Genomic DNA, 13,902 nt, shown 5'->3' with positions numbered 1-13,902 from the left:
CACGGAGGACTTTCTCTCTCTTATAAGCTATAAAACGACTCGTTGAACATCATGAATCATATTTGCATCAAATATTTCAGACCAGGCAGGGTCCACCTTGAAATTACAAATTCAAAATTCAAATTTTATTTGTCACGTACACAGTCATACACAGTACGATATGTAGTGAAATGCTTGGACAACTGCTCGTGACCTAAAGAAAAAAAAAGGAAAAGGCTATGAATAAGATAGGAAATAAATATGAAAAATTAAAAAGTATAAATTTAACTAGGAAGGAATAAAATATAAATTAAGGTTAAAAATGAAATAACTGTACAACACAATTTAGAATGAAGGGTAAATTTAACTGGGAAAGAATAAGATAAAATATATAAATTAAAGTTGAAAATAAAATAACTGTACAACAAAATACACAATATAGAACTATATAAGAATGTATGAAGAAATATAAATAAATATATACACAATAACAGCAGCTGTATTAACTGGAAATGAAGAATATAGTGACCAGTGTTGTGCAATCCACATTTATTACACAATTATTGATCTTTTTTTTTGCTCATTTTAAAAAATGTGTTTCAGTTTTTACAGTCAGATATGATGGGCGGTTTTCATTCCCAGGGTTCATCATCCTCTGTTATCAAGCAGGGTGTGTTTACTTAACTTTAAATACAGTTCTTTGTTGACCCTGCAAGAAAACTTACTCAAACTGACTCGACATTTCTCATTGCAGAGGGTTAATGAACCAACATGCTGATTAAAACTGAGCAGCAGGTGAAGATCTGCAGGGTCCATGTGACACCTCAGGATGAGAATGTTTTGAATTTGATTGCACCGACTCCAAAATGGGGTTGACGCTCAGCCACTTTATTAGAGATATCTGTTCAACTGCTCATCAGTATCTAATCAGTCAATCACGTGGCAGCAGCTCGGTGCATTTAGTCATGTAGACATGGCCGAGATGCCTGCTGAAGTTCAAACTGGGGATAGGACTGATGAAGAAAGCTGATCTACAGTAAGTCACCGAGTGTGGCATGGTGTCGGTCTGAGTGTTTCAGAAACTGCTGATGTGCTGCCATTTCCCACAAACATCTCTGAGTTTACAGAAAAAATATAATACTGCCGCTCTATGGAAAGCAAGCTGATAGAAGGTAACAGGAACTCAAATAAGCACCTGTTACATCCAAAGTATGCGGAACAGTATCTTTGAACCTAGCAGCAAATGAGCTGCAGCAATTGAAGAGCACACTGTGTCATTCCTGTCAGTAAGAACAGGAAAGTGAGGCTGCAGTTCACACACTAAACAAAACTGGACAACAGAAGGTGGAAAAACTAAATCATGACGTGTCACGTCAGAAGAACTTTAAACTGAAAGGTCAGAGAGAAAATGCAGACTGCTCTGTGCAGAACCCGGTGACAGTCGGGAGAAGAAACCCCAAAAACTCAGCGACACAAACTAAAGCATGAATGAAACAACGCAGATCAGCTTCATCAAGAACATCTACTTTAGATAATAAAAATGAATATCACAGCAGATTCACAGCACTAAAACTGAGAATATCAGACGACTTCTTTATCGGTACTGACCTCACGTGTTTGAGAAACACCCTTTGTGCTTCCACCCTTTTATTTTGTCCCCCAACTTGCTGATCTTGATCAGAGCCTGAAGATCTCCCAGAGCAGACAGAGACTTTTGTCTGCATCAGTCTGATTATCATTGATCGACATTCACGCAAACGATTACTTTGATTATTGATTAGTCAGCTGGTTATTTGGCTTGTTTAAATGACAGTAAATATCAACTCCACCTCCTGGAGCTTCATGAGGACTAAAGAGAAACTTCTGGGTGTTTCCCCACAGGATAAGGACTGTGGCACATCTCCTCCTGTGGGAGTGTGTGTGTCAGAAAACCAATTTTCTTCCTTTAAAAAGTGCTCTGAGCTGAGTGAGCCTGCGCTGGGCTGCTGATGATCTAATGTGAATAAATCCAATAAAAGCAGCATGATGTAAGCGACACCTTACATCGCATCACGTGACTCTGCTGACCACTTTACGGGTGCAGCATTGAAAGCAGGTCACACTGCAGCTGCAAACACAAGGAGCAGGATTAACTATGTCCCCGAGGCTGGGAGAGGGGGAGGGAGGGGGGCATCCTGCACCTCTGTGCACCTCCTCCTCCTCCTCTCTGTCTAACCTGATGTCAGAGGCTTTTGTTCGGCTCTCTGAGGCATCCTCTGCATGTTTCATGGAGCCTCGTTGAGATTCAGGGCGTGACTGAATCTGATTAACAGGAGCCGCAGAAGCACTAAAGCGAATCTGTGGAGGTAAATGTCACGCTCATGTTACAGTGAAGTCAAACAGGAAGCAGAAACACCGTGAAGTCCATTACACTCAAAGAAAACTCAAAACCCTTCGGTCTACAGCGTCGTTTGGAGAAACGTCTGCTTCCTCTTCAGTATAATGGAATAAACGGCCCAAAGTGCTAAAAAAGGCAATCAGTGAAGCACAAAGTCACCCAACCTTCCACTGGGTCATTAACCCATTGCTGCTGTTAGCCAGTTTTACTCCTATAAAAGTCGCCCCATAAGTCATAAAAAGGAATAAAAAGCAGGCACTGCTGCTGAGGTGAAATCAGAGATCAGACATCCATCATCTCAGACTCCAGACTCACAGAGCCACCCTGAAAACCTCTGAAGAAACAAGCTCAACTAGTTTCCTACATAAAGGAATTTTAAATGAAAAACATTTAAATCACCTCGATCTTCTTTAAACTATTACATTTAGAAAATGGAATAATAATAATAATGATAATACATTAAAGCACACTATACATATTAAAATACATTATGTTTTCACTTCATTTTAACTGACTTTAATGAGCTTTAATAGTTTTCATTTTTTATTACAAACAACATATGCTTTTGTGTTTTTGTATAAGATCAACGGTGAGGTCCGTGTACTTTTCGGTATTTGAAGTTTCGTTTCAGAAAGTATAATTTAAAAAAGAAAATGAGACACTTATTTAATTCTCAACTTAAAAAGCTAAAATGAAAAACGTAAAACAATTGTTTTTTTCATTTTGTCCTTTCGCACATCAGAAACGAAAAACCCAAGAAAAAAGAACGAGAAAGGGCCCTTTATTTATTTTGTCTGAACCGGAAGTTTTAGTAGGTCAACAACCTGTACAAGTGATGCGCAAACTTATGGCAAACACTGTAGTGTGGACATCATGACGTTGGAAAAATACTCAGACGTGATCATGGAGATGGCAAAACAAGGCCTGTCATCGGAAATTATATCAGAGCGTCTGTCATATGAACACGGGGAAGTGAGAGGATTTTCTGCGAGAAATGTTAGAAAGTTTTGTGCTGAGCAAATCACTAGCTGTCGACTCTCGGACACACGGTTGGAGCTTGAGGTGACACAAGCTATAAATGAGGTAAGGTACTTTCTTCCTTCACCTTATGACTGTGTATGGTTGTCTTAACTGGGTTGTAAGGGGGTTAGTCTAGACTGTGTGCGCGCGCCCGCGCGTTTTAGCGTCTTGCGGGTGGTGGGTAACGTTAGTTATTTTAAAGATGTCTCTCACTGGTATTTGTACAGTTAATTAGCACAATACTTTAGCTTTACACATTTGCTTTCAGAATAAGCTACTTTACATTTGTTGTTCTAGTAGTAGCATGATCTTTTATTTTAAACAGGTGGGCCCAACATATGGCCGCAAAATGATGAAGGGCTATCTGTCCACAAAAGGGGTACATGCTGCAGAGGGACGAATTGGGTCAATTTTAAGAGAGGTGCATCAACCTTATCATGAAGCAAGACGCCAGGTAGCCTATGTTATTTAATCTTCCACTAGAACTGTATTCCAATGTTCTTTGTCATATTTGTGATATACATCATGTAATGGTAGGGCCTAATTCTGTTTAACAGATGTACGCCCTGCTTTAACAGTTACTTGACTCTTCCTCAAACGTATGATCAAATCTGCCTTTATCCAGTCAGCTGTCATTTATTTTTGTGATTTTTTTGTAAGGGAGCTCGGAATCTTAATCCCACACCGTACCATGCTGAATGCATGGGGCACAAGGTTCACCTGGACCAAAACGAGAAACTTGTAATGTTTGGAGTCACCCATGTTTTAGCTGTAGATGGATTCAGTAAAAAGATTGTGAGTCATTCCACAATGCCAATCAAAAACAACTTGAGCATCTATGAATATGTTTTCAGGTAATACAACCTCTCAAACCATTTATTTCATCTTAAGTGTTTTGATGGACATGTTAGTCATATTGGACATGAGCTGCACCCAAATTTACAATATTTGAATTTAAATTAGACATGCAACAGATGGGTCTGGTTATGTTCCTGAATATAATATATTAAGAACTTACCAAACATTTTGATCAACATTTTCTATTAATGTAAAAATAAATAAAATGGAATTGCACATGAATCATTTAACTACTTTATTGCAATTAATCAGTGTTCATTTATGAATGGAACAAGGTTCTTGGATTTCCACATATCTTTCAATTGTTCTGACATACATCTAAAGTCTGAGCATGACAGTGACATTGCAAAGAAACTTAAGAAATATATGTTGTCCTACTACAACTAAAATATTACCCAAAAAAAACATGAATGAATACATTCAAAATAATAACACCTTTGCTGGTCTTAAAGCAAAATAGTTAATAAATGTTCTTTATTTTTCCTGTACCAGACCTGCAGTGATCACCTATGGTATGTGGGACCAGGTGCGAGTAGACCATGGAAAGGAATTTTATTTAACACTGTTCATGCAAGAGATGCTGTCACATCATCGCTTCAATCAGGAGAGACTGCCTTATTTACAGACCTCATCCACAAGAGTAAGATTTAAGTACCATTAACATCAGCTGAAATTCTTATACTATTACGTGTACTACTACGTACATTTAAGACATGTTTCTTTTAACTCTTTTAGAACCACACAGTTGAAAGGATTTGGCCTGAAATCAACAACCGTGTCAACTACCCACTAAAAACTGCCCTACTCCAGCTGATGGACCAGGAGGAGATAGATATGGAGGATAACCTTGTGCGATACTGTGTGTCCAATCTAACCTGTCAGCTGTGTAACATTGGTCTTGCAAGTGTGGTAGAATCATGGAATGCTCATAGAATCCCAGGTAAAAAAAAAAAAAAAAAAAAAGTCAGATTGCTTACAACCCTGATAATGAACATTTAAACACCTCCTCTATTTTTTACAGGAAAAGGCATACCAAATCACTTTGCAGAACATGGGTGTAAAAGAAGAATTTCTCCAGAGCTCTTGCCAAATGCACTTGAAGCAGCAGACCTTTACAGGCAGCACTTGGGATCTGCACTCAAAGAATATTCGACTTTTGGAGTTGATCCCTTCACAACCGAACAGGACAAACTTAGAACAGAGAGTCATTTTGCAGAAAAATATCCTGATATTTCACATTTGTTTTTTAGAGCCGTAAATGGTGACTTTATGCCATACAAAGAAGCTCTGCTCTGTCTCATAAACATAACTCAGAGAAATGTATGAACCACTGCATCTGTAAACTGTACAGAACAGACAAAAAAAAAATCAACTGACTGTAAACATTTGTGTGTACACACTACATTACTCCTCTGCAAAAAAAGATTTCAATACAGAAAATGCAGCTGTTAGACCAGTAATTTGTAGAACTCCGTTGTTACTCTCCCTGCATTTTGCACAGTGCTGTGATGTCTCTTGCCACTGTTCCACACATGTCTTGCAGCCAATAATGCTTCTGCAGCACAGTGAGAACACTGGATCCTCAATGATGTCTGCAAAAGTAAATCAGATAAGTGAGACTGTTATCCATTTATGTTGAATTTAGTTCAAACTATAGGTTCAAAGTCAGTCTTGACATAAATTTACAGACAGCATGCAGAATATTTTTGGTTATTCTGTAATTCCTCTTGTTCACGCTGTTCTGAGAAAGTCCCTGTCTATATTTTTGTCTATAATTGATGAGGGGCAAAATCAGTACATTTTCTCAATTAGCAAGCAAGAAAAATGAAAAAGTTACAGGTACTTGATTCAATATATGCAACTACAGTCCCATTTTAAATGTGAACTTTTTAGTTTTACATTACTGTGAACAGTGTACCGTCACCCATACTGACATTGTAATCAATTTGAAAAGCTATACTTTCATAGTCAAGATTGCAAGGAGAACCCAAATTAAATGTGCATGTAAACTTTTGAATGTTATGTTACAGTAGACCTGCATCTTGATTGTCTGTGCCTAAGTATTTAAATGGACACTGCTGAATAAAGAGCCTATGTTTGGTAAAAAAATGTTTGTCCAAAGTAATGATTGAATGTGGTTTGACATTGTTTTAATTGTAATTAAAATGTTAGTGTAGATGTAATGTATTTACTAAGCAACATTTGAACATACTCATACAAACCACGCAGCTAAATCCCTCCTTGAGTGTCTGCAGCTTGGGGGTTGTGACTTTCTGGGCAACTGCAAGATCAGTGAGCTCTTTGATTGCTGCTGTGACAGCTGGCAGACTTTGAGATGCCAACACCAACTCTTCTATTTTGTCACTCACTTCTCCCAAACTGGCACTGTCATCATCTTTACGGCTGCTACAAATAAAAATGGATAATCAGATGTCAAAGCTACTTACTGGCTTAAAGAAACATCACATCACTTACTGATAGATGATGATTTATGTAGTGATGTCTTACTGCTATTATAGGATTTAAATCAAATTAATTCTTCTATATTGATGTTCATCCTATAGTATATACATATTTATTCACATACCTCAGTTTCTTCCTCTTTGTTCCCTGGAGGCAATTAAAGTCTTGTTCAGGCACAGCAAGAATTTTTCGTGCATTTTGTCTCCAGTACTGTGACCCTACAGATGAAAAACAAAACCAAAGAAACCTGTTTAGAAGCCAATACCATATTACCCAATAAATATTACAAAGAGTCTGGTAAGACATGTCTCTCCATAAGATATGGGCTTTAGCTGTAATATTATGGCTCACCTGTTGTGCCCTCCGACTCCAGAATTGCATTGCCCTGTGCATCTGTCAAAATTATTGGGTTGTAATTACCAATGGCATCTTGCACTTTTCCTACTATCCCTTGAAGCGTAGCCTCAGACTCCAGGAATCGTACAACCACCATTCTATTGGGAATCAACCTCCCACCAACTACATCTGCAAAGTACACTGATCTGTAAAACAAAACATAATAATTTTACATATCTTGTAAAAGACAGCAGGCCACAAATCCATTCAGTGATTGCTATAGGCAAATTGTACTAAAACAGCTTTGCTATTCTTAACAATTCAACTATCCATGCACCTTATGTTTCTTTTTATTTTGCCTGTTCTGTAATTTAATATTCAAGAACACAGACTCATCCTACCTCTGAAATGTTTTGGAGGACATAGGGGAACTTGAAGTAGCCTGCTGTGAACGTGAAGGTGCAGACGCTGCCACAGCTGGTGCTCGCATAAATGCAAAACGCTGCCCGCTGGAACCTGCTGTTGGAATTGACTCCATGTCTTCTCCGTGGACTTCATAGTGACCTCTGGGTGTAAGGTCTAATGCGCTGAAAACACCAGAGACCGCACCGGGGAACATAGCCACGTTTGAATCATCCGTGATGTACAGAGTATGCGCGGATACCTGTTTAAGAAAAGTTTCCGTAAATCACGTTGCTCTGCTAACATGTTACTCCTGTGCACACGGTTAATAGGCTCTAAAGGCTTACTTATTAGCTAGTAGCCGGTAAAAGTCAATGAATAACTATTTACACATTAGCACATGTGCACAATTCACATATTAGCACAATGAAGACGGCTAGACATAGTATTAGTAAAAGTAGGCCTACATGAAATCACCAAATGTTAACGTTAGCCGTTCCGCAGTAAGGAAGAACAATAACGTTCATAAAAAAACTGCTGAAAGCAAAGTTTGCGAAGTTTACATATCTACCTGAAAGATGCGACCCAGTTTTTCTGCAGTCATGTCTTCGTCCCGGAGTGTCACTCTCTTAGTTTTCCTAAAAACAACGTAATGGTCCATCCTCTGTTTATTCCAGTGTAACTTTAAGGCCGTCGATCTCTTGTGTGGGGGACGGTGTGCGCGCGCCATAAAAAAACGCGCAGAAGAAGTACTTCCCGTTTCAGACATTGAAAATGCGTCTATTTTTTTGTTTTTGCGCTAGTATACTTTCATTATTTGAATCACGAAGAAATCCAAAAAAGCACGTCTAATTTTAAGTGTATGACGGCTATTTGTTACCACCGAATGAAAAAACAAGTTATTTTCGCCCATTTTATTCTTTATCAAAAATTTAAAAAATGAAAATTCTTTTAAATATCGTTTTTTCGTTTTGGTTTCTGAAACAAAACTTCAAATACCGAAAAGTACACGGACCATTTACTCTCACTCAGAAATATAGTGAATATAATTAATGATAAAACAAAATAATGGTTCGATAAAACAGAATGTGACAAAAATATAACTAAAGTAGCTCTTAAGTATGAAAGCTTAAGTTATTTTACTTCTATGAGCTGTTTTAGTTTATTCTACTCTACTGAGCTGTTTCAGTACAGAAATTTCCTAATTTTTGACATAAAGAAAGTTTTTCTCGGTCCTTGCCATCTGTCTGTTTTCTTTTGAGAAATAATAATAACACACACATTTGTGTGTGTGTGTGTGTGTGTGTGGGGGGGGGGGGGGGGGGGGGGTCTGGAGGGCCTATCCCTGCCCAGTGGCCCTGCAGGAGTTTTTGTCTGGCCCTGTGCATCCAGCATTCAGGTTTCCATTAGCAGTTAAAAGGGTCACACAGTGACTCAGAAGTACTTTTACTTTTACTCATATAACAGTGTTAATATAAACAGCTATAAGTGAGTCTGTGATTGATCTGCATGTATATGGGACAAAGCCCCATCCTGACTGTTGGTGAGTGAAACGGAGATTAATGAGGTCTTACCTGGGAAGGCGTGTGGGTTGGACGACCCTCTCTTGAGGCACTTGGAACAGAGAACATGTACAGAGTAGTGCAGACCGGGCCACTCCTGCAGCAGCATGTTCAGCTCCTCCACCAGTGGAGTGATGGCCTGCCAGGCAGTCCAGATGTTGGGCAGTGAGGCGTGGCTGGCGATGGAAAGAGTCTCCACCTGCAGCTTTCCTTTGGCAGGCCGGTGGCTGATCACCACGGGAACTTTACCCCGATAAGCGAAGATCTGGTGCTTGCTGTCTGAACGCTGCACCACGTGGCTGTTGATCTGCACGCTGAAGCGTGCGAACAATCCAGGAGGAAACAGGAAAGGGAAACTGTACTGGATGTGCAGCTGCTCCACAGAGAAGAAGTTACACAGAGGCAGAGAGCTCCCGCCGGCTGAAGCATCCACCTGGACCTCCTCGCTGCTGACGTAGCTGGGGAACTTGTACCACACAGTCGCGCCATTCAGAGGCTTGCTGCGGGGTTTGTTTATGCAATAGCAGATCCCCATTTTCTCCAGTAGCTCCATGATGAGATGGAGGTCCTGCTGGGTCTGGATGAGCGGTCTGAGGAGCAAGCGGATGACATTAGAGGGTAGGAGTCCATGCTGGAGGAAGCCCTCAACGTGGTGCTGCAGATGGGTGACCCTGAGGTTCTCTCCCTTCTCGTCCTCTATGACCAGACTCACTCGCCCCTTGTCCCCCCTCTCCCCTTCAGAGAGGAGCCGGTCCAGCAGGGTGGACTCATCCCTCTGGAAGAACACATTGAGAATTGCGATGAATCGTGGAAGATTGTGAAAAACGTATTCCCTTAGCGTGAGGCTGTCCTCAAAGTAGAGCAGCTTCCCACTCTCGTGCAGGTAGGATAAAGCGCTCTGCAGCCGGTCCTCAGTGAGCCCTGCCTGCAGGCCCAGCCGGGCTGAGTCCCACCACGAGAGCCACAGGTCTTTGGGCTTAAAGTGCAGCTCCTCCAGCATCTGCCAGGACTTTGGCAGCACACGATGGAGGTTGGGGAAGATCTCCCTGTGTTCTGCAACGGACATGAGCTTCTCCCTCAGCCTTGGGATGTTCCTCTGAGCACCTGTGCAGCAAACTCTCAGGACAGGAGAGAGGATCTGCAGCCGGTGGTTCAGCATGTACTGCAGCTGGGCTTTTCGGCGCCTCAGGTTTTTGTCAGTGACACCGTAAAAGAGGATGTGAGGGCTGGAGGTGCGGACGTTGTAGCCCTGCTCCAGAGCCTGGTCCACCTGCAGTGCCAGCCCCCTTAAACTCTGGATGTCCCTCTTCTCCTGCAGGCCAATCTGCCTGTGGATGTCCAGAGTCTTCTCCTCCACCTCCACCTCCGCACACAGGTCTGTGTGCGTGCCCACCAAGCAGACTACAGCATGGGGCACTTTGGCGCAGAGCAGGTGAAGGAAATACCCAACATGGGTGTAAAAGTTCTTGGGCGAGTACGTTTTGAGGTTGATGACGAGAATGTAGAGAGCACCGGGGGAGAGAAAGAAGGGTTTGATCAGGTCGTAGTTTTGCTTCCCTGACAGGTCATACACAAGGAACGTGAGGTGGCGATCAGCGTCTGCCACCCAGTTGGTGACTTCAATTCCTTTGTTTCCCTGGTTACTGCTGGCGTCCTGCTGCGTGCTCACCAGGCTCTGCCTCAGCCGGGTTTTCCCTGCGTTTTGGGTCCCCATCAGGACCAGTTTGAGCCGCGGCTTCACGGCAAACTGAGAGTGTGCAAGCTCCTTCTGATACACTGCGATGTATGGGATTCCCTTCATGCACACCTCGTACGGTGGCTGGATCAGAGGGTTATCCTTCACTTTCCAAATGTTCACTTTGGAAAGCTTTCCAAAATTATCTGGAAGAATGGCTATTTGGTTACCCTGTAAAACGAGCTCCTCCAGATTCTCCAGCTCCACGATGGAGTCAGGCAGATATGTGATGCTGTTATTGTCCAGCCACAGGTTCACCAGCTTCCCCAGCTGGCCGATTTCCTCTGGAATATGAATCAGTCTATTCCTGCTCAGGTAAAGCTCCTCTAATCCCGTTATGCTCAAAATAACCTGGGGAAAGTTTTCAAAGTCATTTGAGGACAGATTGAGCATTTTGAGTCTTTGCAGGCTGCCGAAGGAGGGGGGCAGCTCTCTGAGGTGGTTCCCGTCCAACATCAGGCTCTCCAGGTGCTGCAGGTGACAGAAAGTGTGGGGTAAGGAGGACATGTGGAGGCTGCTGAGCCACAGGATTTTGATGGACTGCAGCTTCCGAACGTCCACCGGTAACACCTCAAACTTATTCCCAGAGCAGTCGAGCTCCTCCAGCTCACTGAGGGCCATGATCTCGGGGGGAAACTGGTTCAGCTTGTTGTGATCTGCATCCAGAGTTCGCAGGTGGGCGAGGCCGGAGAACGACCTGGGGAAATCGTGCAGGTCGTTAAAGCTCATGTCGAGCTCCTCCAAAGACTGCAGAGCTCCGATCTGAGCTGGCAGGTGCTGGATTTTGTTGTGGCTGATGCACAACTTCTTCAGCCCTCTCAGCTGCCCCACGCCCTCAGGAAGGCTCCTCAAACAGTTGTGGCTCATGTCGAGCTCCACCAGCCGCCCCAGCTCAAACACTACCCTAGGGACAGAGCTGAACTTGTTCCTGCGGAGGACCAAGACGCGCAGGTTGTTCAGGGAGGATCCCAGGCCGTCCGGCAGCTCCTGCAGGGAGTTGTTCCCCAGGTTGAGCGCCTCGATGTCGGCTATGTCCTCTGGCAGGATGATCTGGTTGTTTTTGGAGCAGAGAGTGAGCTGCCTCAGGTTGCTCCGCAGCTTCCTGGAGCGGAGGGCGGCATCCCTCCACAGCCTGGCCGTTTTCAGATTGTTCTCCTTGTCCTCCATGGCGCTGCAGCCGGACCCCTCCTCCTCCTCCTCCTTCTCCTTGTTTTCATTGAGAGTTTTCATGGATCCTGAGCGGGCAGCATGGTGGACGGAGTCCCTCAGAAATCAGCGCGCTCCTCACCCACAAACCCTCCTCCTGAGAGGGCAGACGATCCGCTTCGAGTCGGGAAATGATCGAGTTTGTCGAGAGGAGCGGGAGGCGTGTGCGCGGCCGCGGAGGCATCCTTTTCTCCTGCGCCACTCAGCACACAATAAAGGCAGACCTCAGCGCTCACAGCTCCGGCTTTAAACCGAAGCTCCGGAGCCTCGTTTCTCCTCCAGTCATCGCCGCCGCCCTCATCGCCTCCATTAGCCGTCCTCCGCCTCTTTCCGTCCTGGTGGATGTGCGCGTTTGTGAGCGCTCTCCGAGCCTCCGTGTCGCTTCCTGGGAGCGGGGAGTGGAAGTAAAGGAGCAGCCGCTCACTGCGTCAGATCTCTGAGCCCTCCTCCTCCCTTTCTCCTCCTCCCTCTCTCCTCCTCCCTTTCTCCTCCTCCCTGCACTGTGGGGAGCAGCAGGAGGAGGTGGAGGAGAAGGGAAAGTAATCGGAGGGTGAAAGCTTCCTAAACTGTGCAAAGAAATTCAGACCAAACACAAAAACAGTGAACAGTTCGACAGAAACATTTCTGCCGAGACAGAGAGAGACGATCAGCTGATGAACGCAGAATTTATAAATGTAGTCTGAATATTCATGTTTACACATGCAGAGGTTCAGAGTCCAAAGAGGATAAATGCGAGTAAAAAAATAAAAGAATAAAGGTGATAATATTAGTGATAAAGTCTGAACATGAGCCCGAAAAGACTGTAAATGTGAGTTCTCCGACGGCAGAAGAAGGACTCTGCCTCCACGTGCTGGTCATGATGTGGAAGTACACCAAACAGCACGTTTAATTCCCAGGCGTCTCCTACAGAGCTGTTCTAGCTTAGTGTTAGAGTGTGTTCACTCATTTCAGTATTCTGGTTGGAATTTCATTAGTTTCTCTCTTTTTTATTATTCACAGCATTTTAGATGTTTTTGATACTCCAATCATACTGTTAAACTGAGTAACCTTGATAACCTGCAGTCTTACACACACCACTCAGGAGCTTCTCTCCTCCTGTCATGCTTACATCTGCAACACATGTAAGACCACATCTGTCTACAACACTGAAATCCACACACACAGATCTTTATTTGTCCTCTGCCTGAAATCTTTCTACCTATAAAAGCACGTTGGGACTGAAGCTGTTTCCAGACTACTGCAAGCTGACAAAACAATAGGATATCTCATTGGCTTTGATGTTTCCACTGATGGCATAAAATCTAATATTGTGTTTAATTAAGTAGACCAAACTCCATTTTTATCAACTTGTTATTAGAGCTCAGTTTAAGTAAGTTACCGGTACTTTTCAAAAAGCTGATCAACTCAGTTTATTTGAGTTGATATAAATTAGAAAAACTAAGTAAACTGGAAATGTATTCAAACTGTTTTTGTGCATTCTCTCAGTTTAGCACCAGGTTTATGAACTTGCTAACTAGCCAGTTTTAGCCTAGCTTTTCATATCACCGATGCTCAGTGTGCATGCTGCTGCATCTCAGCTCATGTTACTTAAAAATGAACCCTGCAGCTTTAAAAACCTTGTATAAAAATCGTATACATTTTTTGTTGATTGTTTGAAATAGAAAAGTGAGCAGCTATAAGAGCCCAGATGAAACTTATTCAGAAGATGCAGCCGTTAGGGGGCGGGGCTTGTTTTTAATCCATACAAACCTTTATAACATATGAACTGTATATTTTGACCCCTGTATTTATTTCAATGCTTTGTGATTGCTTTTCAACATCTGTGACATCGATTAATGTCACAGATCTCAAGTGGGTTTTTTGTAACAAAACGTGTTTAGACAGGTTTTGTTGTGAAAGTCCAAAGCCATAACCAGATTACCGGCTTGTTAAATAGTTAAAGTCTAGGTTGGCTTTATAGTTGA

The 13,902-nt window shown here is 42.8% G+C and overlaps 3 protein-coding genes across 6 annotated transcripts in view; 1 reads left to right on the top strand and 2 right to left on the bottom strand.

Moving 5' to 3' along the window:
• Positions 1-12,436, bottom strand: part of mfhas1 (multifunctional ROCO family signaling regulator 1) — a 37,684-nt gene extending 25,248 nt beyond the window's left edge. Inside the window, 1 exon segment of the mRNA XM_082542870.1 lies at positions 9,010-12,436. Within this exon segment, the coding sequence (XP_082398996.1) occupies positions 9,010-11,962 (2,953 nt within the window). The 5' untranslated portion in view covers positions 11,963-12,436.
• Positions 3,024-5,572, top strand: LOC309712242 (uncharacterized protein). 3 transcript variants are annotated; one of them, XM_082542905.1, is made up of 6 exons: positions 3,024-3,439; positions 3,702-3,830; positions 4,037-4,230; positions 4,727-4,874; positions 4,970-5,174; positions 5,256-5,572. In XM_082542905.1, the coding sequence occupies exons 1-6, from the start codon at positions 3,230-3,232 to the stop codon at positions 5,558-5,560; spliced, it is 1,191 nt and encodes a 396-aa protein (XP_082399031.1). In that variant the 5' UTR covers positions 3,024-3,229; the 3' UTR covers positions 5,561-5,572. The 3 variants fall into 3 exon arrangements, 1 of the variants encoding a protein (XP_082399031.1); XR_014278209.1 differs by lacking the exons at positions 3,702-3,830; positions 4,037-4,230; positions 5,256-5,572 and having other exon boundaries at positions 3,367-3,439; positions 4,727-5,086; XR_014278210.1 differs by lacking the exons at positions 3,024-3,439; positions 4,037-4,230; positions 5,256-5,572 and having other exon boundaries at positions 3,451-3,830; positions 4,727-5,086.
• LOC309712245 (uncharacterized protein) lies at positions 5,639-8,304 on the bottom strand (the record flags this gene model as incomplete). Of its 2 annotated transcripts, none has more annotated exons than XM_082542908.1 (6): positions 8,007-8,302; positions 7,435-7,697; positions 7,049-7,239; positions 6,822-6,915; positions 6,447-6,640; positions 5,639-5,826 (listed from the first exon to the last, which is right to left on the bottom strand). In XM_082542908.1, the coding sequence occupies exons 1-6, from the start codon at positions 8,202-8,204 to the stop codon at positions 5,639-5,641; spliced, it is 1,128 nt and encodes a 375-aa protein (XP_082399034.1). In that variant the 5' UTR covers positions 8,205-8,302. The 2 variants fall into 2 exon arrangements, with proteins under 2 accessions (XP_082399034.1, XP_082399035.1); XM_082542909.1 differs by having other exon boundaries at positions 5,683-5,826; positions 6,457-6,640; positions 8,007-8,304.
• Positions 12,437-13,902: the final 1,466 nt, after the last annotated feature.

This window comes from Aulonocara stuartgranti, assembly GCF_965226115.1.
Source record: "Aulonocara stuartgranti genome assembly, chromosome: 7".
NCBI classification, from domain to species: Eukaryota; Metazoa; Chordata; class Actinopteri; order Cichliformes; family Cichlidae; genus Aulonocara; species Aulonocara stuartgranti.
This window is presented reverse-complemented; position numbering and strand designations above follow the sequence as displayed.